General features: G+C 38.3%; 1 protein-coding gene across 7 annotated transcripts in view; it reads left to right on the top strand.

The window, feature by feature from the left end:
- Window positions 1-27370, top strand: part of LOC131696428 (E3 ubiquitin-protein ligase UBR1) — an 813967-nt gene that overhangs the window by 578849 nt on the left and 207748 nt on the right. For all 7 annotated transcript variants that reach the window (XM_058954978.1, XM_058954938.1, XM_058955063.1 and 4 more), the window contains 3 exons: window positions 24102-24213; window positions 24278-24406; window positions 24464-25641. In XM_058954978.1, coding sequence (XP_058810961.1) covers window positions 24102-24213; window positions 24278-24406; window positions 24464-25641 — 1419 coding nt within the window. The remainder of the gene's footprint in view (window positions 1-24101; window positions 24214-24277; window positions 24407-24463; window positions 25642-27370) is intronic.

Genomic DNA, 27370 nt, shown 5'->3' with positions numbered 1-27370 from the left:
ATTTTTACATTCAGTTTCAGGAGGCTTTTATTACACCATGTATAAAATATATTTACTTCGTTTTGAAATGTCTGAAAGTCTTCACCATTTCTTATTTCTAGAAATAGTTTCATATCATCAGCATATATAAGAACTTTAACATTTTTTAGTATGAAGGAAATATCGTTAACAAATAAAATAAAGAATAGCGGGCCCAAATGAGACCCTTGAGGGACTCCTGATGTAATTTGAATTGGGATTGATTTTATCCCTTTATCCCTTTTATCCCGGATATTGGATTGGGACTAATATTCTAGGAATCATGAATTAGTTCACGAGAATTGAATGGGTTCATGAATAAAATTCCGAATTTCGTGAAATAGTTCACGAAAAAATAGCCAGAATATTTCGATGTTGTGAACTATTGTTCCTATAACTATGAAAAAAATCATGAGTCAACCTTTGGGTTTATGAATAATGTTCATAAAGTTGTGAACTAGTTCTTGGCGGAAACCGTGACCGAAGTTCACAAAACAAAATCAAATATTTCCACAAATGAAAGCGTTATGCGGGCGTTACTGAAGGGAAATTGAACATAATTATAAAAGCCATGATTTTTAGTCAAGATCCTGTTTTCGTAACGTAAAGAATTCAATTCACGACTTTGGGAACAATTTTTTTCCGTGTATATTTTGTGGTCGGCCGGTTTCTCGTGGAATCCTTCAATACAATCAGGCCACTTGAATAAGCACCCCACCAAGATCCAGTTATTGTTCGAAGTAAATTTATCCTTTGTTAGCACTTCGTTTAGCCTACCCATTTGCCTTATGAATCGAACTAAATGTTTTCCCCGTAGATAAATCGATTCCCCTTCTTTAAAGCCCTTTTTGAAAAATTATTCAAGCTGTCTTGCAGTGGTTGTTGTAATTTTAGAGTACATGGGTTGACAATACAATCAATTACCCTTTTTTATTTCGACTATGTTAGTCACATTTTCTTTTTTACGTTTTAACGACATTCAATTAGCTAGAGATTACTGGGTAGGGAAAGTTATGAAACTTAGAGCCATAGTACTCAAGTGAGAGCAAGGATGTGAAGTAAACAGATCGGAAAACTAGAAGTGGCAGGGTCATTAGAACAGGCTTAATATCGTGCGGGCTTAATTTTTGCCTTCTGATAATGAGGGTCGAGCTTAGGCAGAATAACTACGAATCACCCGAGTTTACTATCATGTGTCCTTGATAAAGGTAGACGTATCTATCTTTACCGTGACAACCGGCCGGTTGTCACGGTAAAGATAGATACGTCTACCTTTATCAAGGACACATGATAGTAAACTCGGGTGATTCGTAGTTATTCTGCCTAAGCTCGACCCTCATTATCAGAAGGCAAAAATTAAGCCCGCACGATATTAAGCCTGTTCTAATGACCCTGCCACTTCTAGTTTTCCGATCTGTTTACTTCACATCCTTGCTCTCACTTGAGTACTATGGCTCTAAGTTTCATAACTTTCCCTACCCAGTAATCTCTAGCTAATTGAATGTCGTTAAAACGTAAAAAACAATCAATTACATTATCAATGTCATTAACATGTGTGTGATTTTCTGGCAGTAAATTGTATAATTAATTATTTAATTTTGGTGAAAGACCACATTGATGTAGATTCAACGAGATTGTAAATCAATGTAAACTGAGTTGAACTTTCCTTTACCTAAGCACACGGACGCCATTTGATCTTTTTGCCAGACAATTATTCGTTTCCTTGACCCTCTGAAAACCAAGCTGGGTATCTGATAGCAAGCCATTCGCGTCAATTCAATTTTCGAGACCAACCTAGTTTACGGAGAGCGAACATCAAAAACTGCTTTTGTACTGATTCTATCCGGTTTGCATGGGTTGCTGAAAAAGGCGACCAAACTATACTACAATATTCTAGTGTTGAACGCACATAGGCTACATATAATGTTTTTATTGTGTAGGGATCTTGGAAATTATAGCTGAAGCGTTTAATAAAACCTAGTGTGCTGTTTGCTTTGTTAATTATTGTGTTATAATGATCTATGAATGTTATTTTGGAATCTATAATAACTCCTAGATCTCTTATTCTGTCACACTTTTCTACTTGTTGGTTTCCCAATAAGATTCTATTGTTCTGTATATTTTTTACATTTTTACATTCAGTTTCAGGAGGCTTTTATTACACCATGTATAAAATATATTTACTTCGTTTTGAAATGTCTGAAAGTCTTCACCATTTCTTATTTCTAGAAATAGTTTCATATCATCAGCATATATAAGAACTTTAACATTTTTTAGTATGAAGGAAATATCGTTAACAAATAAAATAAAGAATAGCGGGCCCAAATGAGACCCTTGAGGGACTCCTGATGTAATTTGAATTGGGATTGATTTTATCCCTTTATCCCTTTTATCCCGGATATTGGATTGGGACTAATATTCTAGGAATCATGAATTAGTTCACGAGAATTGAATGGGTTCATGAATAAAATTCCGAATTTCGTGAAATAGTTCACGAAAAAATAGCCAGAATATTTCGATGTTGTGAACTATTGTTCCTATAACTATGAAAAAAATCATGAGTCAACCTTTGGGTTTATGAATAATGTTCATAAAGTTGTGAACTAGTTCTTGGCGGAAACCGTGACCGAAGTTCACAAAACAAAATCAAATATTTCCACAAATGAAAGCGTTATGCGGGCGTTACTGAAGGGAAATTGAACATAATTATAAAAGCCATGATTTTTAGTCAAGATCCTGTTTTCGTAACGTAAAGAATTCAATTCACGACTTTGGGAACAATTTTTTTCCGTGTATATTTTGTGGTCGGCCGGTTTCTCGTGGAATCCTTCAATACAATCAGGCCACTTGAATAAGCACCCCACCAAGATCCAGTTATTGTTCGAAGTAAATTTATCCTTTGTTAGCACTTCGTTTAGCCTACCCATTTGCCTTATGAATCGAACTAAATGTTTTCCCCGTAGATAAATCGATTCCCCTTCTTTAAAGCCCTTTTTGAAAAATTATTCAAGCTGTCTTGCAGTGGTTGTTGTAATTTTAGAGTACATGGGTTGACAATACAATCAATTACCCTTTTTTATTTCGACTATGTTAGTCACATTTTCTTTTTTACGTTTTAACGACATTCAATTAGCTAGAGATTACTGGGCCGGTTGTCACGGTAAAGATAGATACGTCTACCTTTATCAAGGACACATGATAGTAAACTCGGGTGATTCGTAGTTATTCTGCCTAAGCTCGACCCTCATTATCAGAAGGCAAAAATTAAGCCCGCACGATATTAAGCCTGTTCTAATGACCCTGCCACTTCTAGTTTTCCGATCTGTTTACTTCACATCCTTGCTCTCACTTGAGTACTATGGCTCTAAGTTTCATAACTTTCCCTACCCAGTAATCTCTAGCTAATTGAATGTCGTTAAAACGTAAAAAACAATCAATTACATTATCAATGTCATTAACATGTGTGTGATTTTCTGGCAGTAAATTGTATAATTAATTATTTAATTTTGGTGAAAGACCACATTGATGTAGATTCAACGAGATTGTAAATCAATGTAAACTGAGTTGAACTTTCCTTTACCTAAGCACACGGACGCCATTTGATCTTTTTGCCAGACAATTATTCGTTTCCTTGACCCTCTGAAAACCAAGCTGGGTATCTGATAGCAAGCCATTCGCGTCAATTCAATTTTCGAGACGTCGTGCAATTTTCTGATGCAGGATAGCATTTCAATCGGTCGATACGAGTTATGATCGGAGTGTGGTTTTACCGGATTTGGAATGGCGATAATTCTCACTTATCTCTTGTCACGCGGGACAATGTTCTGCTCAAGAAACTTGTTGAATAAATCCAGCAAGCGTCTTTGAGCTTGAGCTTGTGCGACCACCCCTGGCTGCTACTCCGTTATCGATCGGGACTAGCTGAAGTTGCACAGGGAATCAGTAGATAATTATGCTTGGGATTAGCGAAACATCTTTCAATGTGCAACTCCTGGTGATCCTAAAGTGTTTCTGATCTATACCGACGCCGGCCAGGCCCGAACGTAGATCGCAGAAGGAAAGGGAAGGAATGGTTAGTCCGATACTTGCTTTTGCTAGAGGCCGTATATACTACTGCGCACTCCGCAAGTATCACGGGAGGAGGATATTTTTGTTAGTAGAGTAAAGAAGTTGGATATACTTCTTCTTTACCGACGCTTTCCACTACTTGGACTAGATATCTATCCACCAATTTCATGGACCGAGGACCAACGGTTTTACTTCCCTTCCGGAGGAAGACGTGACCACAGATTTTTTCACCTCAGAAAAATCTCAACGACCTCGGCTGGAATTGAACCCAGGTCAACTGGAATGAGTGACGGTCACGCTTACCACTCAACCACCGACGCCGTCTTAAATCCAGCAAGCGTCTGTGGCAAAATCAAAAAGACTGTTCCCCAAGTTGAATTTAATTCAGTTGTATGAGAGGAGCGCTATTAAAAATTCCATCATTATCAAGGGCTAATCAATAGATTCGTTACTTGTGGGAGCATCACAAATGTTATTCTACGCAGGAGAAGAGTCTAGACAAACTTTCATGGCAAAATTAAATATACATCGCTTCCTAAAAACTTCGTTTTCACTAGTCCCGTTTCGATCTCTCTTTCTTCTGGTTGTGATCCAAAGAGTACTCAGTGATGTTTCTCTAGACAAATCATCAACGAAGCGGCTCTAATAACTAAACTTCTTGGCTCGACGTAGACTGACATATCTTTTTTGCAATATCGCATATTTTTCAAAATTCATGCGTCTACCCCCTTGTTCCAAAAATTCTTTGTAAGCAATATGTCTAACTTCATACGCATCAGAGCACTCTTGTTCCGACAAAGGAATTTCTCTCGGTACCGGTGTTTGTTTCGTAAGCCTCGTAAGTATTTTTGTCACGTTTTAGTCGAACAGTCCTCGGCGGCGAATCTATCCCAACGTAGCTTGCGGCGCCCGAACGACCCACTGCTAGTTATTGACCGCGGTCTACTCGGTCCAATCCCCGACGGTGGATCTAGCCTATTCACGAGCTACCCGGTAGAGTGTCGGGGTCGGTCTAGCGATTCCGGTAAAGCCTAACGTCCGGTTCGCTGGCGCCATGACGACCCCAACCAGGTGCTACGTACTACTCAACTGGTGTCCGGCGATGGACCTAGTTTACACCGCCGAAAAGTTCCCCGGATGCGGAATTTCTCCCGAAACCCTATTTCAGGTTTCCCAGTGGCGTTCTAGCCAATGGAGCTAGTTTGTTTGTCCCTCGTATACTCGTAACCACTCTATTGTTATCGTTTCATATATGCTCTTCATGGTACATCTCTTGGACGATATTATCGACTGTCACACTAGGCATATCCTTTCGGACTTCTTCGCGCCTAGGGCATTCGAAGACCGCGTGTTCCGGTGTCTCTTGCATGTTCACACACTCCAAGCAAATGGGTGACGAAGCGTGTCCAAACCGATGCAGGTACTTCCGGAAGCATCCGTGCCCGGACAAAAATTGCATCAAATGGAAGTGTACCCAAGCAGACACATTTGGGATGAGTCGGTAGGTCCTCCTTCCTTTCTCTGCGTTGTTCCCCTCTTGCTGCCACTTATCCAACGAGTCCGCTCGGACCAGTCTCCTTGCATTACGTGCATTTCTCCGCTAGTAGCATTCCACTTCCTCAAGCAGATAGGAATCATCCTGGCAATTACGCATACCGCCTCCGACGACATCGTTCTGTACGCACTCGCGACACGAACAGCTATTTGGCGAAACGTGCTTATTAACTTCATCCGGTTCCTCTTTGAGTTCAGCGCAGCAGCCCAGGCCGGAACGCCATAATGAGACACACGCCAGGAGACGTCTCGTATTGCCTCTTGCTCCTCCGTGATTCGACATGATCCTTGCCTTAGTTGTCCTCGTAGCCTTCTCACATACATAGTTGAAATAGCTGTTATAATTTAATCAATCATCGACCATCACACCCAGGAGCTTCAGCGCACGATGGGATGGATTGTCTCCCGACGCTGATCTCGACACGCTGGATTTTTTACGGTTGCTGACCAGCACTACCTCGGTTTTGTGGTGAACTAGCTGCAACTTGACGTCAACCATCCAGGTTTCCACGATGCCTATTGTCTCTGTCGTCAACATATCCACCTCCTCAAGGGTCTCACCGGTTATTGCTAGGGCAACAACATCTGCCAATGTGACGATCTCAACTCCCCTGGGCAGTTGCAGTGTTAACACTCCATTGTACATTATATTCCCTTGGGCTAAGTATAGACCCACTGTGACCCTAATCGACCTCTTCCCCATTTTCGTTTCGTAGACCAGTACTCGGTTCTGAAAATAACTTTTCAGAACCTTGCACAGATAATCCAGAACCCGCATTCTGTGCAGCGCTATGGCAATCGCCCCCTGCCCCAGCTGGCACTATTGAACGCGTTCTTCACACTGATCGTAACCACGGCTTAGTAGCGATTATCTTTTCTCTTCTGCTTCGATGATTTCTGTGCGCTCGCGATGACTGTGCGGATGGCTTTTATCGTCTATAACGTCTGTTGAGGATGACCCTTTCCAGGAGTTTATTAAGAGTATCCAGCAGGCATATAGGCCGATACGATAATGGATCTCGTGGTGGTTTCCCTGGTTTTGGCAGCAACACCAGTTTCTGGATCTTCCACCTATCCGGAAAGTAGTCATCGTCCAGGCATTTCTGTGGGACTATCCTGAACATGTCCGGAAATGCCCGTATCGCGGTCTTCAGTGCCACGTTAGGGATACCATCGTATCCGGAAGCTTTCTTCGCTTTCAGCCCTTTTGCCACTATAAGGAGCTCGTCGTTTGGGACTCGATAATCACCAGCATTTCCACCGTATGCATCAACGTATGCTGTAGGCGGCCATGCGGTTAGGTCGTGCTTCGAGAAAAGACTCCACGATAATTTTCAGTTTGTCAGCGCGCGTTTCTCTTGGCGTCATTGGACCTTTGATACTTGCCATAACGACACAGTCAGCATTGCCCCACGGGTTGGCGTTGTAGCAGGTGGACTTACTTATCACTATGTCTGGCAAAAAAGAACAAATGGCGTCCATGTTCGTAGACGTAAAACGAAAATTCAACTCAGTTTACATTGATGTTCTCTCGGTGAATCTACATCAATGTGCTGTGGGCATCAAAATTCAATAATTATTTATACAATTTACTGCCAGACAATCACATACATGTTAATGATATTGATAATTGTAAAATCAACCTATGTACTCTAAAATTACAACAACCACTTCAAGACAGATTGAATAATTTCCGGCTTATATGGAAACTTATATGACCGGACGATTCATTCTATCTTTCCGAAACCATATATTTCATAGTAGTCTATAGGGGTAATATACCTTACATTTCACCAAAGTTTGTGAAAATCAGCCCAACCATCTCCGAGAAACTGATGTGAGTTTTTTAATTTTGAAAGATGGCCATCTCTCCGCGCACTTCCAAAACCGTTTTTGACGGTCAATGTGGCCAACAAGATTTCTATGGGCCATCAGTAACCAAGAACTACAAATGCAATTTGGCTCCTATTTTAGGGAAAAAAATCCTTTCTGCATTCCTAGCGCTATCGGTTTGAATGAGAGTTTTCGCTGTGACCACATTTCACAACCCGTAACACCGCAACCGGAAGTCGGATCAAAATAAAATTTAATAACAGTTTTTGGGGACGGAAGACTGTTCATTGGGGATTAAGTTTGGTCAAATCGGTCCGGTAATCACTGAGAAATTGATGTAACTGTTATTTTGACTTTGAATACTTCCGCTGCGGCTATTGGAACCGTCGATGGTTGCCAATGTGGCCAAAGAGGTTTTGAATGACTGTTAGTGACCTAGAACTTCAAATCCAAGCAGTTGTGGTCACATATTGGAAAAATTTTCGACTTTTGGAAAAAATTTACATCGTTCGCCGAATACGTTGAAATCGGGATTTACTGTGTGTTCGTACTCATCACCCTGTAATTCTGAAACCGGATGTCGGCTCAATTAGAAATTCAATAGCAGCGTTGTAACTTTTCAATTCAAAATTCAATTGGAACGTAGTAACTTTCATTTGAGACCAAGTTTGGAAAAATCGGTAAATAATTAGCTGAGAAATAGGTATGACATTTACTTAGAGACTTGAGAAGTTCCCCGGGGGCATCAAGAACCGTCATAGGTGGCCAATGCGGTCAAAGCGACTTCGATGGGTCTTTAGTGATCTAGACACGCAAATCCAAGTAATGTTGCACACATTTTAATATGTATTGCATCATTTGGACATTATGATGGTACCAGTTTATAAGGGAATTTGCTGTGTGATCGTACTCTTCAACCCGTAACTCTGGAACCGGAAGTCGGATCAATTAAAAAAAATCAATAGCAACCGATAGGAAGGTTGTACCTTTCATTTGAGACTAAGTATTTGCAAATCGGTCCAGCCATCTCTGAGAAAAATCGGTGAGGTTGTTTGACACATGCATACATACATACATACATACACACATATACACACACATACACACGCACACACTTTTACTCTTCGTCGAAGCAGGAAAGATCCACCGTCGGGGACTATTCCGAGTAGTCCGTAGCGAATCGCCTGCTTGAATCGTCGGGGCACCAGTGAACCGGTTGCAATGCTCCACCCGGAGGAGGCAAAACAATATCCAGTTGTGCACCACAATCAATAATGTACTAACTATTATTTGTGATACACAACTACAATAAATCAATCGAAGACATCCTAGACTTCATAAACTTTTGCTTGGAAGATGTCATCACATAACTCAATTCAAATCAATCAGATACTGGCGGTCATTCTGAACCATTTCTTATAACTAGATATTCTGCTTGGTATCCATAGACTTGTGGTAAGGGCAACCTATAGATAACCTAGACTGGGTGGAACAGAAGATAAGTTACTGCTGGTCCAGTAAACCATATTCCGAAATGCTCGAATTTAATGCAGATATGATTCTATGTCAGAAGAATAGGTTCACTGTTATGATTACTAATGGGGTTTTCATTGAAAAAGCCCGGGGCGGTGGATTGCACACTAGCAGTAGAGCAAGCCACTAGACGCGTTTCATTCCCACTTTTGCTAGAAAGTGCAAAACCAGTGCAATCTATTGCCCCGATATAAGAATCAGAACAAAATTCCGAAAATGGGTTGGATACAGTGTAGAACCGGTTTAAAATCCTAATGAAAAATCACAGCCTTTGATACTACAAAATCATATTTAGAGAATGTAGGTAAATGATCTATTTTGAATCCATCTGTAACCGGCACCGGTGCCTATATCATAGTGTCTTTGCGTTGAGCTTTACTGCCCATAAAAGCATAAAAGTCCCATATGAATTTTTGTTGAAAATGAGTTATCTGTTGGATTGTATTCTGTATCACCACTGAATCACAATGCACAAATAAGATTACCAGGTTTGTTTAGAAAATATCGAAAAAATACCAAACCATGGTTGTCCCATCCATTTGGCTCAAAGAAAATGTAAATCTTGAACAGCGTTTTTCTCGGCTTGTTGTTTTTCACTATGGAAATCTTATGCTTTTACGTCTGATTGATTCTTTCACGATGTCTATGATCTGTTGCACGGTAGTGGGGCATAGCGCACCAAAGTATATGTTCACAGGTTGAAATACATATACATATCTAATTGCTATATCAAATAGTGCCTTTTATACGAAGTATTGTACTTATACGCTATCAGTAAAAAATCGTATGGCCTTTTTCAAACAATGTTGGCGAATCTACGTAGCATAACTTACAAATCACTGATACTTAGGTAGAGCAGAATAGCTTTTATATACACATATACTAACCATAATCGCAAATCTCTCCCATAAAGATAAGAAACCCCATAGAAAATGGGACAAATGTGCGATCGTTGGCAGTATAATTCACTATGGGTCATCGGTATAGTGTCACCGCCACATAGCATTGTTGGGACATTGAAGATCTAATGGTTATATGAATAGTCAGTCTTCGCCGTGCTTAGTTCCTCTAAATATTTATAATATCTATTGATTGGTTATGCTCAGGGCGGCAATGCTTACTGAAAATCGTTTTATATTATTTATTGGCTAGCGAGTGTACATTAGAAACTATTCTGGTTGATTTCCAAAAAGCTTAGCTTAGTTTAGCTTGGGTAGACCGCGCGCGTCGTTTGCTCCTCTTCCCTGTCAGCATACGACCACAAATCCCACCGTGGTCACTAATGCCGCTTCCATCCGAAACAAATCTGAGTCAGGCTCCAACCCCAACCGCTGTCAAAATGTAGGAACTGATACCGCGGGAAGGTGAGGGATAGGAGTTCTGTATCAGAAGAAAATGGTGGCATAGTGTGGCATCATATTGCACAATAATACAGCTTTGCCAACCTATTCTGGTTGATTTCCAAAAAGTGAAATAACTTATGAGCATGTTTTTTTATCAATGTCCACAATATCACACCAACTTACAACTCTTTGACGATGCTGGAATTTCTCATAATGTGTGATTTATATGATAGATTTGGAAAATTAGGGTAGATCACTTGCATATGAAATTAGCTCACTGACTCACACGATTTTCTTCCGGATTCCTAAAGGGGATTTTTACCCAGTCGAAATATGCTATCATGTTAGTATAATGTTTTACAACGTCACATTTGATCTCTTTCAATTAGTTTTGTTCATGTTTAGGACGTTGTCTTCAAAAATTTCATCAATTGTACACCAATATCAAAACCATATTCTACCTCAGAAAAAAAACTGATGTTATTTATGGAAAGCACAATTCAATTCAGTAATTATGTTGAAATTAATGTTACAATCAACTAAGTACCTATATTTGAATGGAAAACAAATATTTGTTATTCATTGTTCGCAACATCGTAGTCAAGATGTAATCCCTGAAATGCTGCAACTTGTGAAACTAACGCAAACGCCGCGATTTGTGTTTTCCATCTACTGCCGGTTCATGTATACGCATACAAACAAGCATCCGCGGAGTTTACGATTTGATATGCAATCGATGGAAAATATGGAATTTCCCAATGAAAATCTTAGACTTTTCGTGAAAACTGAACATACATTAGATGTAAATATTACGTAGAATGCTCCAGTATATTTTTTGAATCAATTAGAGCGTATGCACAATGCATAGATAGGTTATGAATAAAATTAGGAAAATCGTAAAATTTTCATGGAAAAGTCGGAAAATTCCATCAAACTAAAGTTTCAATGTGTGCTTTAGAGAAATAGAAACACACTGAAATACTAAAAAGAGTATGTCATCGCTTTATTTTCGAAGATATTAGCGTGGAAATGCAAAAAAGGCAAAAGTTTTTCCAGTCTAAGGTAATGCATTCGGAAAATCGGGAGAATTTTCACGCAAAATTTTAACCAGATGATAGCTGAATAAATTCTGCAGGGACGTATGTTTTTTGTTTTGGGATTTTAGTTAATTTTATCGTCTATTTTCTCGAAAAACTAACTTTTTCCTACTGTTTTGCGACGCGAGTTACGATGGCCTTAAGTTTGTAAAAATCGGTTAAGAGTTCGCTGGAAAGTATGTGTGACATTAGCGTAGGAACTATACGAGTTTCCCGGGGGCTCAAGAGCCGTCATAGGCGGCCAATGTTGTCAAAGCTACTTTGATTGGTCATTAGTGATCTAGACCCCCAAATTCAAGTAATGTTGAACCTATTAGAATATATATCGTTCGTACACCATGGTGTTACCAGTTTATAAGGGAATTTACTGTGTGACCGTATTCCTCAACCCGTAACTTCGGAACCGGAAGTCGGATCAACTACATTTAATAGCAGCTTATGGGAACGTTATACCGTTCATTCGAAACTAAGTTTGTGCAAATCGGTTCAGCCATCTCTGAGAAAATTGAATGACGTTATTTGACACAAACATACACAGAGACACTTTGCGATCTCGACGAACTGAATCGAATGGTGTAAGAGACTCTGCGGGCCTCGGTTAAAAGGTCGAAATTCTCGCCCGATTGCTTAACCTTTCTCTGTGAGAATAGCAAAAATGTGCGAAATCAACAGTCCTAAAAAGTCTATTTTTCTCAATTTTTTGGGAATAACAAAATCTCGACGTTTCATGATTTTAAGGACATTTGGCACTTCCGCTAGGGCTTCCGGAACCGTCGATGGTGGCCAATGTGGCCAAAGAGACTTTAAATTACTGTTAGTGACCTAGAACTACAAATCCAAGCAGTTGTGGTGACATTTTGGAAAAAAATCACCTTTTTACATATTTCACCTTTTTACATATACCACCGTAAATTGGGATTTGCTGCGTGTTCGTGCTCATCACCCTGTAATTCCGGAACCAGAACTCGGATCAGTTAGAAATTGTATAGCAGACAATGGGAATGCTGTAACTTTCATTTGAGACCCAGTTTGTAGAAATCGGTTAAGGATTCGCTGAGAAATAATTATGACATTAACTTCGACTGCGATGGGTCATTAAACATCTAGATAGGCGAATCCAAGTAATGTTTTACATATTTTAATATGTATTGCATCATTTGGATATCATGGTGGTACCAGTTTATATAGGGTGTTTGGTTCATGATTAAGAATCTTTCGAGAGGTGATTTACTGTCATATTTGGAGAAAAAAAATCGTTCTACACATACCATCAAATCTTAACCGTTCCAGAGTTATTGAAATTTTTGTGTGAAAAATCTATTTGTCTTGAAACACCTCTAACTCGAAAAGTATACCTCGTATTTTAAATCTTTTAGTTCCATTGGAAAGGTGAGAAAATTTTGTATTAAATGGTGTTCTCATATCTTTCATTTAATTAGTTTTAATTTCCTTTTAGTTGTAAAGTAATTAAAAGTTAGTGTTTTTGATGAGGTTTTTGTTAATTATTTCAAAATAGTAAATTATGATTATAGCAATATCTATTATCCAAAAGTTGGGTTTGAGGACGCGGATAATATGTTCTTCGACATAATATTCCTATCTCTTCTCGTTTCCGTGTAATTTCACTTCTAAACTTTTGCTGTAATCGACTTGCAAGTTACATTAGAGTCCTTTAAGATTGTAAAAATATATGTGCAGATATCTTTTAGTTAAGTGTACTAAATTACTATTTACTAGTAAAATAACTCAAAATTAGCGTTTTTGGAGAGTTTTGTAACTATTCTAATTATTAATCAACTAAATTTTTCGTCACTATTGTTCATTTGGTGCCCCTAATTATTCCCTACAACTTGATATTTGACACTTTATCCCTATCGCTTTTCATTTCGCTGCAATTTAATAGTTAACACAGCATGACCTCATCACAAATGTAGTGGGTTCGAAATCGTTGTTTTTGCATATGAAACGAGGAGATAAAAATGATTTTGCTTCGAACTAAAAGAGATAATTGAAAGGAGTCGAAGGAAGAACTGTAGAACTTGCTAAGATGCATTAATTCCATGATTTTTAGTATTTACTATTTTAAGAAAATAACGAAAATGATAATAATAACACTAACTTTAAATTAATTAACTTCTAAAAAAATACTAAATTCACTAAACTGAAAGGTTCTTAACCATGAACCAAACACCCTGTATGGGAATTTGATGTGTTATCATACTCTTCAACCCATAACTCCTGAACCGGTAGTCGGATTAATAAATAATTCAATAGCGACCGATTGGAAGGTTGTACCTTTCATTTGAGACTAATTTTGTGCAAATCGGTCGAGCCATCTCTGAGGAAAATAGGTGAGATTTTTTGACACATACACACATACATACATACATACACACACAGACTCACACAGAGAGACTTTTTCCTATCTCGACTAACTGAGACGAATGGTATAAGAGATTCGGCCCTGCGGGCCTCGGTTAAAAAGACGAAATTCCGACCGATTGCATAACCTTCCTACATGAGGAAGGCAAAAAGATTTATTTTGCGACTTCAAACACTTTTTAATCCACCGAAGTTCATAAACTTAATTACACGGTGCTTAAACCGAACCTTTGCTATCTAGAACTGGAATCAAAGTACTGACTAGAGAGCACCTGCTTCATAAGGTTTTGTATTATTTATTCCCTACTTCTGCTGACTAAGTGCTCCCGGTCCATGTATGGGATCTGTCTGTCATTGTCGCCGTGCCGCGTGTCATCCGTTGATTGGTTTAGATTGATCGCGTGGTGTATGTATCGTAACTATTTGTTATTATTAATTTAGGAATATATTGTTCAAATGTTGCTAGGGTGGCCACTAGACTGTGTGTGTGTGTGTGTGTGTTAACCTTCCTATCTCCCACTAGCTGGTAGTGATTTACAGAAAAAAGATGTTTGCATGTATTTAAACATTCATGCAAATAACTTGGTTCACGGATTTAGGAAGGTGTTAGCTCAATTGACTTTCCGATGACCCATTTCGTGTACAGTGCCAGACATGTTCCGAGGTCATCGTTCCATCAACTAGCCCCGCTTTACTGTAATGTTTGTATCAATTGGATTGTAACATTACAGTAAAACTTTCGATTCCATTTAAGCAGGAAATCGACGCGTATTTATTATAATGGTTCAATTTGTATATATAACATAACACATGTGTACTAGAACATACCATTTTTTCAGTTTTCTACCTTCATTCCTATCTCCCATTTATGTCTCCTTTAACTCTCATCCACATTTCTTGAATTCCTGCTTATTTAAGAAAGAAAAGGGAAAATAATAAAAAAGAACCGATAGACTCCGTGTTTTCCTCAGCGCTTCCGTTTCTCCTAGTCTGGTGTCACTGCCTGTTGGACTGGTGTAAGTTGTTCCATTGGAGATCTCCAAGGAGCTGTAATTGGAGGAAGATCTGACTTCTATCCAGAAGTATCAGTTTTTCACATTAATAGATTATATGTGTACACTACAAAACAATCCCGTGTATAATGCAACCAGTTTTTGAACATTTATATGTACATATACACACATAAACACATACACATATATACACACATGTATACATAAAACCGATTTAATCCACCCATCAGTGGGATGAGACACCTCTCATACATATAATTGTATTATTCATTAAATTGCCAAACGCACGCAAAGCTGGCAAGCAACTATATGTGAGACAAGCACAGCCTCGAGTCCTGCAGGTATAACACGTATAATAAACTGAATAAATTAAAAAACAATAACAAAACAAACCAAAAATCTAAACAATTATGAAGCAAAAAAAAGTTATTCATAAAATGGATAGAATGATCCATATAAATCAAATTAATAAAACAAATCAAATTAGCTCAAATGAAAATCAGACAATATTAAAAAGTTATGAAATTAAGAGAGTAAACTAAATTGTTTCAAGCTAACTAACTGTCATCCAAAAACTAAAAGAACTGACTAAACCGAATTAATAAAATGAAGAAACTGAACAATATATGAACTGGGAAAAACTAACAATTTAATAAAATGATTAAAACAAATGAAACAAATAACATGAATAAAACAATAAAAAAAATATTGAATTAATAAGATAAATAATATGAATAATGTGGATAACACTAACCGCCATATTTGAAAAATGCAAAAACAACCAAGTCCATTGCAGCCGCCAGAAAATTTGTCGTCTAAGTATTTAAATTGCCTTTAAATCGCATTCGCAAATAGCATTTGTTCCTAGGGGCAGTTAGCACAGGCGAGTTGAGTCTAACGTCAAATTATTTAAATCGCCTGACGATCTCCGTCCGCATTTTTTTTTTGACCGGGTGCTGACTCCATTCAGATATCCGAACCGGTTCCGGAATGAGTTTAACTGGGAATCAGTGAAATCGTTGCATCAACTAGTCAAGTTCAGATGGCGCTGTCGATGCTAAGTGGGAACATTTTTTTGGTAGCTCGCTCGAGTCGCGCACATACATGGTAAAATAATTGTGATGTGACGATAAAATCACTACGTCAAATTACACTATTCCAACGATATTTTTGCCTACCAACACATAACACAACAGGAGAAACGACCTACCGAGCGATTAGCTTCGATTTACTATTAAATATACTATATTTCACTGCAAAATTTTGTAAACTATGGGAGAAACACAAAATCACTTCCGAGAGATTCGGCAGTGCTGCCACTCTCGTTTTTTTTTTGCTAGGGTGGCCACTAGACTGCCCAGAAAAATGATGAATTTTTGAAAACTCAATCGGCCCACCCCTGAGTCGATTCCTAGTCCCACCAGGAGTACTTGTACCAAATTTGAAGCAAATCGGACAAGTCTAACTACCGGACCAACGTACCTGAACTTTATATGGAATTTTTCAACAATTTACATAGAGAAAACTAACTAGCTCGTATTTTCGCCGCTAGGTGGCACTGTATACATCGTATTATCACTGTAAGTGAAAATAAGAAAGATATTTTAATTGTCTACAACTTTGTCGAAGACTGCTAGTAAATCCGGCTATGTTAAAAGAAGTTATTAAACTTTTAACGAAGTGATGTCTGAGTCAGTTTTGCATGGGGCCTAGCAGTGCATGGTTGTGTATCAGTACTCGAGTCCCGCGAACTATATATTTTTTGTGAAATAATGGTTAGATTTAGCTGAATAGTATGTTTACAAGAATTATAGTAAATAATACGAGTTATGTTTTGGTTAGAAAAAGTTAGTTCCACCTGTGACGGCATAGAGGGTGCCACTACTAACTTTTTATAGAAGAGAGATAGAGTATCAAGATGTTCAAAAGAAATACTGAAAAATGCCTGTTCTATAACTTTGTAGAAGACGCCAAATTTCTATCTCTCTCCTTTGAAAAGTTAGTGTTGGCGCCCTCTATGCGGTAACAGGTGGAACTAAAATTTTCTAATCAAAGCATGACTCGTATTATTTACTATAATTCTTCTGAATATACCATTGAGCTAAACCTAACGATTATTTCACAAAAATGTTTAGTTCGTGTGAATCGAGTACTGATACACAACCATGCACTATTAGGCCCCATGCAAAACTGACTGACATCACTTCGTTAAAAGTTTAATAACTTCTTTTAACAATTTACGGATTTACTTGCAGTTTTGGACTAAGTTGTAGACAATTCAATTATCCTTCTTATTTTCACTTACAGTGATAATACGATGCATGCAGTGCCACCTAGTGGCGAAAATGCGTGCTGGTGGGTTTTCTCCATGTAAGTTGTTGAAAATTCCCATACAAACTTCAGGTCCGTTGGTCCGGTAGTTAGATTTGTCCGATTTGCTTCAAATTTGGTGCATGTACTCCTGGTGGGACTAGGAATCGACTCAGAGGTGGGCCGATAGGGGTCATTTTTTTCTGTCACCCTAGTGGCCACCTCTGGAGAGGCTTGACCTAGAGATTTTCATTGACCTGAGGGGTGGTGGATTTTGAGTGCAACTAAACAGAAATTAGAATCAAAGCGATTGCTCGGCATGTTAGAGCGCTTTAACTACTTTTTATTATTACGTTAAAGTAAAGATGTAAATTTTTAACTATTGAGATCGGTTTCATCGGTTTAATCTGGTGTAGTATTTCAATTCCCCGACTAAGTGCCAAGAATACAATAGCACCAGCTTATCTCGCTGTAGAGAATAAGTCGAATGAGCATTGCTCTCCTCTACAGGAAAAGGAGAGCAAAGGAGGCAGGGCAGCGGCATCACATGGGAAACACTATGTGATGTCGGTTATTCATCCCCAGATTTCGCAACAAAGGGGCCAAACTCATCTCCCTAGCCAACAGTTAAGAGTTGCTGCAGAAGCAGCAACAACACCGGAAGAACTCGATTGATGTTGACTTAGTCAGTTGGATTAGAACAAATCTGTCATACCTTGGTGCAGTTGGTGATAAGCACCACTAACAGTGGAGTGTTTTGGTAAAATTGCAGCAAAATAACTTTTTACACCATTTTGAGCGACTGAGTGGGATGTAATATTTCAATGATAGCATATAGCGAAATATTACTATCCTTAATTTGTAGTAAATTTGATTTGTTTTTCATTTTCATTGCTTTGAGAAAGAAATCAGCAATATTTAGTGAACTCATCTTCGCCACCTTGAAACAAAGGGTTAGTCGGGCAAAACAAATCTGAACCAGAGTAATAGTTAACTTAGACATTTTAAATATTTTGTAAAGAATCAATTAAATCCAAATATTGAAATTACGCTTCTTCTCACAAAATCCGGAGAAATTGATGTAAAACCCGAAGGCCCGATGATCGCTCCCGAAAACCGGAGTCTCCGGGTGAATCCCGGATGGGTGGCAACCCCAAATGTTGCATAATTGTATGGAAATTGACTGAATAGAGTGATACTCTCTTTATCGCCAAAACGCTTTATTTTAAAGCTACCAGTACACTGTTTGTAATAACGTCAAATATTCGACATCTTTCGTGAAATAAATTTGAACTGCTGTGTACTGGCTCTTCAAATATTTGATCAAACACAGTTTGCCAAATTTTTCATTCGTGTTTGTCAAAGCGATTATTTGTCTATTTGTCAAGCAGTGTACTGACCAGTTTGTCAAAACTTCAAACAGCGTTTGTCAAACTTGTTGATGGAGAAGTTTGACAAACGTGCTTTGCTCATTCAGGATAGCAAAATACGCCGTACGTGAAGCTGATTTGTTTTGACAGAATTTGTTGTCAAAACGAAAAAAAGTTAAGGTTTGAAATTCGGCTGATTGATCGATTGTTTTAGTTACGTGACTTTAAATAGAACAATTCATTCACGTTAAAAAAATTCGGCGCCATTTTGATATTGTTGGTATTTGTTTAAAAGTGGCAGAGCTTTAGGTTTCCCCTGGTCAAATTCCGTGCGAAATCCCGTAACCCGTTTCCTAAACTTTAAACTTGGTGTAACAGAGAATATTGATTGGTGTTTGTTTTGATTTAATTACAATCTGCATATTATGCTTCAAATGAGGTCAAAAATGTTATGAATCCAAAAAGTAAAATATTAGATTTATACAGAGATAAATAAAATTCGAAAATGCACTCGGTAGAAGTAGGTATATTGAAAATATCCACTGAATTTAATTAAATATCCACTTTGCTAATTTCGCTTTTTCATGTAGAATGGAAGCGAGCTGCCCTAATAAAAAGAATTATACACGAACATTAACCCATATAGTGCAACGATTCCACATATTGTTTGAATGATACCCTGAACAGGTCGTTAGGCTCTTATATCTTACGATGTTTATTAGGGTGCTGTGATTACCATATCAGCGTTGCTCGCACTACAAGACCATTTAGCCAGAAGAAATGTCCGATGTTGTACGGATGAGCAAACCATTCTAAAAAATATATGGAAAACCATGGCCTGGGAGCCAACTACAGCAATTTGGAGCAGATATCGATAGTGTTGTTACAATATGGGAAAAACATTGGTTATTCTTACCTGGTACCGTGATCACGGGGACGTTTTTTTAGCTTTTCTCTTTCAGCTTCGTATAACAACTTGAAACAAAAACATACGACAAAACGTTTTCTCACTCGTACTTATGCAAATTAAATGGGCGCGTAGGACCCATTTGACATGTTTGTCTACCCAGTACAGTTCAGTTGTAAATGAGCCGGAATTCCGGCTGGCTCCAGTTAGTATTCCGGCTCCAGCGACACAACCGATTCTAGTTAGAATCGGTTATGTCACTGGAGCCCGTGTACGAACTGGAACCAGCCAGAATTCCAGTTCATTTCCGGCTGAACTTTACTGGGACTCACCACTTGCCAAAAACATGCTCAGGACAAATTGCTCAAGTTGCCGGGTGTTGTGCTTGGTAGCTTTAATATTTAGATAATACTTTCATGAAAATATTTAAGAGATGGCGCTGCTTCAGTTGTGGCTAACGTGAATTAAAATGTATGGAAAAGATATTAAAACTTGGGATTTTGGGGAAACTATAATATTGTAGTTGTAAAATGGATACATATTTGATGCAGAAAAAATATAGGGAAGTTTGTAAAAGTTTATTTAGATACTTGCATGAAAATTTTCAAATAATATCTAAAAAAAACTGTTTGCGCCCGTACGTTTTACTCATTGGTTTTCACCAAGAAAAGTTGAAACTCTTTCTCTCACAACTCTCTGTTTCACTAGTTTTGACAGCAGATTCTCTATTCATCACAATCGGAATGATTTTTTTTAGAATTCAAGCGCAAATGCAACAACCGATTCATTCAGGATGGGTTGTTGCCTTCGGTTGGAACTCCATCATAAATCAGCCCATATTCCAAATCTCAGTCCGAATGTAATCTACTGGGATGAGGATATTGCATGGTACGGACATCTATGTTTCATCATAAAGAAGCTCTAGTTTCATGTATATTGCCGCAAGATGTTTAAAATATGGAAAATCGCACCCTATCATATATTTAACGTAAGCAGAAACGACATAAACTACTCAACAGGGTGGCCAGACCTACCAATTTATCGGTAGTCCTACCGATTTTGGTCTTCCCTACCGATTCACAGACGACCAAGGCAAAACTACCGATATTTTGTTATTCCTACCGAAAACTACCGATTTTTATTGATTTTGAACACATCCTACTCAACATTCATTTTTGGGTTGGATTTGGTCTGAGATCTGTGTTGTCAGCATTTTACAATTCTATGTCAATACTAGGTTTTTGGGACAACAATCCGGCCTATCGATAACTACCGATAAACTTTTAGTGATCCTACCGATATTAAGGAATTCTACCTGGCCACCCTGCTACTCAATTTGGGAACGAGAAAGTTATTTTAGCTTCGGCAAATCGCCTCTCCCTCGTCCGTCTCCAGATCTCTCAAAACTTCTGTCGAACCATTTGTGTTTGTTGCTCATGTGGTACACCACGCTTTGCTGGTGCTTGAATATTTGGCTGCAGATTTGACACGAATACATCTTTTCCTTCACGTCGGTCTTAGAAGCCTCGTATTTGGCCACATATGTGTTACACTTTTTACCGCAATCGCGACAATCGAAGTTTACCGGTGGCATGTAACTTCTCGTGTAGCCGGAAACTTTTCGCCGATCTGTAGACCTTGCTACATACTCGACATTTTGTGCTCGGGCTGTACGTCGACTTCGCGTCCTATACCATTATCTGGTTATGTTGGGTTCGCAGGTGCACCTTAGATTGTAGGATTGAGTGAACCCTTGGTTGCAATATTCGCACACGTACGGAGTTTTCTCGGGTGTGCAACCTGACGTGTATCTTCAGCGTTATCGATTGAGTGAATGTTTTCGAACACTGGGGACACATTTGAAGGGCTCTTCACCTGTAACAGTAATGTAGTTAGATTGCACTAGCGAGGCAATGCAGAAATTTTGCATCGTCAGGGCGCACCTGATTTGTTCCTTTCGTTCTTCCGTAACGGCAAGCACGCGCCGAAAGGGTGCTCTACATAGGCCAGCGCAGAATCCACACCTGTCGGAGCTGTGGGAGGAATGTGGCCACTTAACTGTAAATGTGAGAAGGTACATAAACAAGTGAGCGAGAAATGCAACTAAAATCCATACCAACCAACAATACAAGAGGATTAAATATTTTTCAAATTCTCGTTCTAATAATTTTTTGTCCAATTGAAATCTGCCTAAACTTTTTTTGAGGAAGACCTTGTCGCTGTGGAGTTCTATGCAATTCCTTTCACACACACACTCACACACACACACACACACACACACACACACTAAAATTCCAAATTAATTTTTCTTCTACAATTCGACCTGTCAACACGAAGGGTAGACAAATTTGATTGCGTGGTGAGTCAAAAAATGATTACCCTTTTGTTTTGTATTGTGCTTGAATATTTGGCTGCAGATTTGACACGAGTACATCTTTTCCTTCACGTCGGTCTTAGAAGCCTCGCATTTGGCCACATATGTGTTACACTTTTTACCGCAATCGCGACAATCGAAGTTTACCGGTGGCAGGTAACTTCTCGTGTAGCCGGAAACTTTTCGCCGATCTGTAGACCTTGGTACATACTCGACATTTTGTGCTCGGGCTGTACGTCGACTTCGCGTCCTATACCATTATCTGGTTATGTTTGGTTCGCAGGTGCACCGTTAGATTGTAGGATTGAGTGAACCCTTGGTTGCAATATTCGCACATGTACGGAGTTTTCTCGGGTGTGCAACCTGACGTGTATCTTCAGCGTTATCGATTGAGTGAATGTTTTCGAACACTGGGGACACATTTGAAGGGCTCTTCACCTGTAACAGTAATGTAGTTAGATTGCACTAGCGAGGCAATGCAGAAATTTTGCATCGTCAGGGCGCACCTGATTTGTTCCTTTCGTTCTTCCGTAACGGCAAGCACGCGCCGAAATGGTGCTCTACATAGGCCAGCGCAGAATCCACACCTGTCGGAGCTGTGGGAGGAATGTGGCCACTTAAATGTAAATGTGAGAAGGTACATAAACAAGTGAGCGAGAAATGCAACTAAAATCCATACCAACCAACAATACAAGAGGATTAAATATTTTTCAAATTCTCGTTCTAATAATTTTTTGTCCAATTGAAATCTGCCTAAACTTTTTTGGGGTAGTCGAGGACCTTGTCGCTGTGGAGTTCTATGCAATTCCTTTCACACACACTAAAATTCCAAATTAATTTTTCTTCTACAATTCGACCTGTCAACACGAAGGGTAGACAAATTTGATTGCGTGGTGAGTCAAAAAATGATTACCCTTTTGTATAGCGGCCCTTACACGTTCAATATTTTTGTCAATACTAGAGAGTATTGACAAAAGTATTGTACGTGTAATGTAAAAAAGTTGTATTGACGATGTGAATTTCAAACGGGACTGAAATATTGTAACAATATCGTCAATACTGGTATTGACAAAAATATTGAACGTGTAAGGGCCGCTTATGGGACCTTGGTGTATTTAATTTGTATTTGATCACACTCTGCATAATCTCGAACAAAGGAGTGCGATATAGTTGCTTCGATCATTCATAAAAATAAAACAAATTTTCTAGAAAATCATTTGGCATCCCTGCGCTAACACAAATATTTCATGTGTTTGCACTCTTGAAAATTCATGAAGTTCAAACAGCACAAAATTTTTTTCGCATGGCAATTTGTTTGTCGTATACGCCGGTTTGACTACATTTGACAAACAGTGTACTGATCCATCAAACTTGTTTTATTATGTTTGTCAAACAATATTAGGCGTAACGTCCGGTAACGCAAATATTTGATGAAAAAAGTTTGTTAAACAGTTGATCTCGTGTACTGGCCTTGTCAAATTTGTTTGTCAAACACGTTTATTTGATCAAATTTTGCTTCATCAAATATTTTACGTTATGACAAACAGTGTACTGGTAGCTTAAGAACTTGCTTTTTTACCGAAGATGCCCCCCCCCCCAAGCCTTGATTGTTGTGACAGACAACCAAGCTTCAGTTTTTGAACAGAGATGCCAGATTTGCAGACAAGTCTGCAAATGCGCAGACTTTTAATTTAAGCTGCAGATTTTTTCGATGACGCAGATATTTGCAGATTTTTTAGTTTGGTTGCAGATATTTGCAGATTTTTTAGTTAGGTTGGAGATATTTGCAGGTTTTTGAATATAAAGGCTTTTGGTTACACTAGCTTTCCTGACATTTTTTGTTCTTCCCAGACTTTTAAAATTATTATTGCAGACATTTGAAAAAAGTTCCTGGCATCTCTGTTTTTGAAAGAAAGTTGATGAGAGCGGACACAAGTAGGTTCCGGACACGACACCCCCGTTAAACACTTCTATTCCATATCAACTTTTGAATAGGGCTTATAAGATTTGTAAACAAACTTTTGTTTTACTGATTTCTCTTAATTTGTTATCATTTCAACACAGAAAACATGTGGAACTGATTGTACCAAGGGTAAATATGTTGATTCATATGTATTTTTCATGAAATGCAACTCGGTAACGGAATAATGAGCGAAATAAGTTTGTTTACAAAAATCTCATTAGCTCTTTTGAAGAATTACTATTGTATTATAAAAGAATATAAGTTTTTAGGGTTTGACACTGTGTAACAAAAAAGTCTCGTTATTATTTGTCTAATGGTAACATCTTATTATTTCAGTATGATTGCCAATCTTCTACAATGTGATGTCATGCTACTTATTATGAACACTGTGTTAAAACGAACGTTAGACCTTAAAGCAATCACGTTTTCGGAAAGCCATCTGCAAAAGGTACGGTAAAGAAAGATTGGTTGTTTATTGATCGTAATAAGCTAATTCTGTTGAGTCTTATTAGGTACTTCATTTGATTGGATATGCAGTCCAAGAAGAAGACTCAGGTAATTATCCTTTCCTGAACTTCATTAAGCGCTCTAGCAGGACAAATCTGTTGCAGATGATGGAAGAATTGGTGAATAATGCGAGGGTATGTTAATTGATTATAATAATACATTCGGTGGTTTACCTTTGTATTTCTTTTAAGGTTGAGTCTCAAAGAGATCTTTTGTTATGGGTCATACAAAAGTATAAGGATGTAATAATCAAGTCGCAGGACAAAACTATGGAAGAAGATATTTCATCAATCGAACAACAGGGAGTGTCTTCTGTAGACCATGCCGAAACAGAGCGATTTGAAAAGGAAGAACGAGCTAAAATGGCTGCTCGACGTCGTGCACAAATTCTTATACAAATGCAGAACGCCCAGAAAAAATTCATGACTTCTAATGCGGAGCATTTTGAAAATAATAACGACGATGAAAAAACAACTGCCTCTACTATGGATTGGCTGTCAATTGCCGAAGAAACTGATCAACAACCGTGTATTGGTTTGAAACGAAAAGTTCAACGTACTGAGGAAGCACGATATAGATGCATTCTTTGTTCTGAGGAATCACCAGTGACGAAAACTGACGAGTGCATGGTGTTTGCTGCTTTTGTACAAAAATCTAGTGTACTTTCTCGATATCAACAAACGGACGATCATGGCCAACTGAAATATTTGGAAACAAGTACACATCCTTCTCCGCATGTAAGCACATGTGGGCATGTCATGCATGCGTCTTGTTTCGAAAAATACTTTAGTAATGAAATGATAAAGGAAAATCGTAGGCCATACAGAAATCGAACGCCAGTGCTTTTCGATATTGAGAAACGCGAGTTTTTATGCCCTCTTTGTCGATGTTTAAGTAATGCCTTGTTACCACTTCTTCCCTCACTCAACTGTTTCAACGAAAATGATTGTTTTCTGAAAATCATACCTGATGCAATTGATTTTAAAAACTGGTATCAAATGATGGACGAATTCGTCAGGGCCTTCAGATGTTCAAGCAAACAAGATCAATCCGATGGAGATGACTCAAAGGAGTCAGCAAAGCAAGTTCGACAGGTTTACACAGAAACAGTATTGAGTAGGTTTGCATTTGCTTACGGCGTAACCTCGGAAACAAAGAAAGAATATACGAAGTCACTCGTGAGTGAATCTATCGAGGAATATATTGATAAATTCTGCCTTGCTGTGCACGCCGTCGCACCATTCTCGACAACAACCAAACATTTTGAGGAATATCTGGTAACCTGGATGTCTTGCGCATACACTATAGAATCATTAGAGATGCTACTACGTGCCACTAACAAACCACTGTCCGGAGAGCTGTCAATTAGGTATGCTTTCTCGAAATTACAAATAAATATTGCATTCTGTATCCTATAATTATTAGGGTGGGGCAAAATGATCATTTTTTCAGCACAGCACTTTTTTAGTTCCATTTGGGGTCCCAAACAACTGTGCAAAATTTGGGGTCGATATGTTTTGACCTGGCGTAGCGCATTGCGTTTGAGATTTGTGTGGAAATTAGCATGGGAAACCTATTTTTTTGCATTTTCAATTTTACAGACTACAATTCTTCCTGCAGTATACCAACAGTTAAATAGAAGTGTAGTCCAGGATATGCTGAACAACTTTGCCGAAGGATGCATGGTGTTAGAATGTCTTTAAAACAAGTTATAGCTATTCAAAATACTATAGATCGAATGAATTCCCAAAAATCATTTTTTTTGCCAACACTGTGGGGGTACCAATGATATTTCAAATAGCATACCAGAATAACATCATATATTTTAGATTTACCACATTGGTATGTTAGGATGAATTATTCAAAATCCTTAGCTTAATTTCATGGGCGTAGGTTGTTTGGCAATAGGGCGTAGTGAGAGGAGAGGGGGTTGCTTTTATATATGGAAATTTGAGCCGAAATAACTGAAATTGTCGAGTTGGAATGTTCAGATGAATAATTTTAAAACATTACACAATCCATCAGAGCCCCAATTCAACAACAATTTTTACTTCAGGTGATCGAACAGCATCGAAAAAAGCATCCTATCAAATCATAGTGCGTATTAAACTGAAATATAATCAATGCAATCCTCTGACATATCAACTTGACATCAGTTGATTCAGTCTGCAACTTTACTTCCATTTTTATAAGTCAATGCAGAATGATACAGTATGTTTCGTTTCCTCATCCACCCACGCCCATGAAATTGAGCTAATGATTTTGAATAATTCATCCAAACATACCAACGTGGTAAATCTAAAATATATGATGTTATTCTGGTATGCTATATGAAATATCATTGGTACCACCGCAGTGTTGGAAAAAAAATGATTTTTGGGAATTAATTCGATCTATAGTATTTTGAATATCTATAACTTGTTTTAGAGACATTCTAACACCATGCATCCTTCGGCAAAGTTGTTCAGCATATCCTGGACTACACTTCTATCCAATTGTTGGTATACTGCAGGAAGAATTGTAGTCTGTAAAATTGAAAATGCAAAAAGTAGGTTTTCCCATGCTAATTTCCATACAAATTTCAAACGCAATGCGCTACGACAGGTCGAAACAAATCGACCCCAAAATTTGCATAGTTGTTTGGGACCCCAAATGGAACCAAAAAAGTGCTGTGCTCGGTTGATGTGGTTATGATTACGATTTTCCATATAACAATGCCCCACCCTAATAATTATGAACATAAGATTTCGTTATAGATTGTTTCTTAAGGGGTTATATCTACATCAGTGGGTCGAAAAATTCGATTTTTTTGCGTTTCCTAATGTACCTACCCTCAAGAAAGTTTCTACAAAATTTTCAAAGAATCCGACAATTAAAACTGAAGTTACAGCACTAAATATCCGAGGGTATTCTACGACCTGAGTGACTGTTCAATTTTGGCATGTCCAGCGTTTTCCCCAAAAGACTAAATGTGCATATATTTCGAATGCGTACCGAATGCTCGTTCATACCAGTAATCATAAAGGTCAGTATGTGTAAATGCATTAATGATCTTTAGAAAAGTAAGTTGCTTGAAAAATGTGTTTAGAAAAGAAAGT

Source organism: Topomyia yanbarensis, chromosome 1 (assembly GCF_030247195.1).
Source record: "Topomyia yanbarensis strain Yona2022 chromosome 1, ASM3024719v1, whole genome shotgun sequence".
NCBI classification, from domain to species: domain Eukaryota; kingdom Metazoa; phylum Arthropoda; class Insecta; order Diptera; family Culicidae; genus Topomyia; species Topomyia yanbarensis.
Note: the sequence above shows the minus strand (reverse complement) of the source record. Positions and strands in the feature narration are given on the sequence as shown.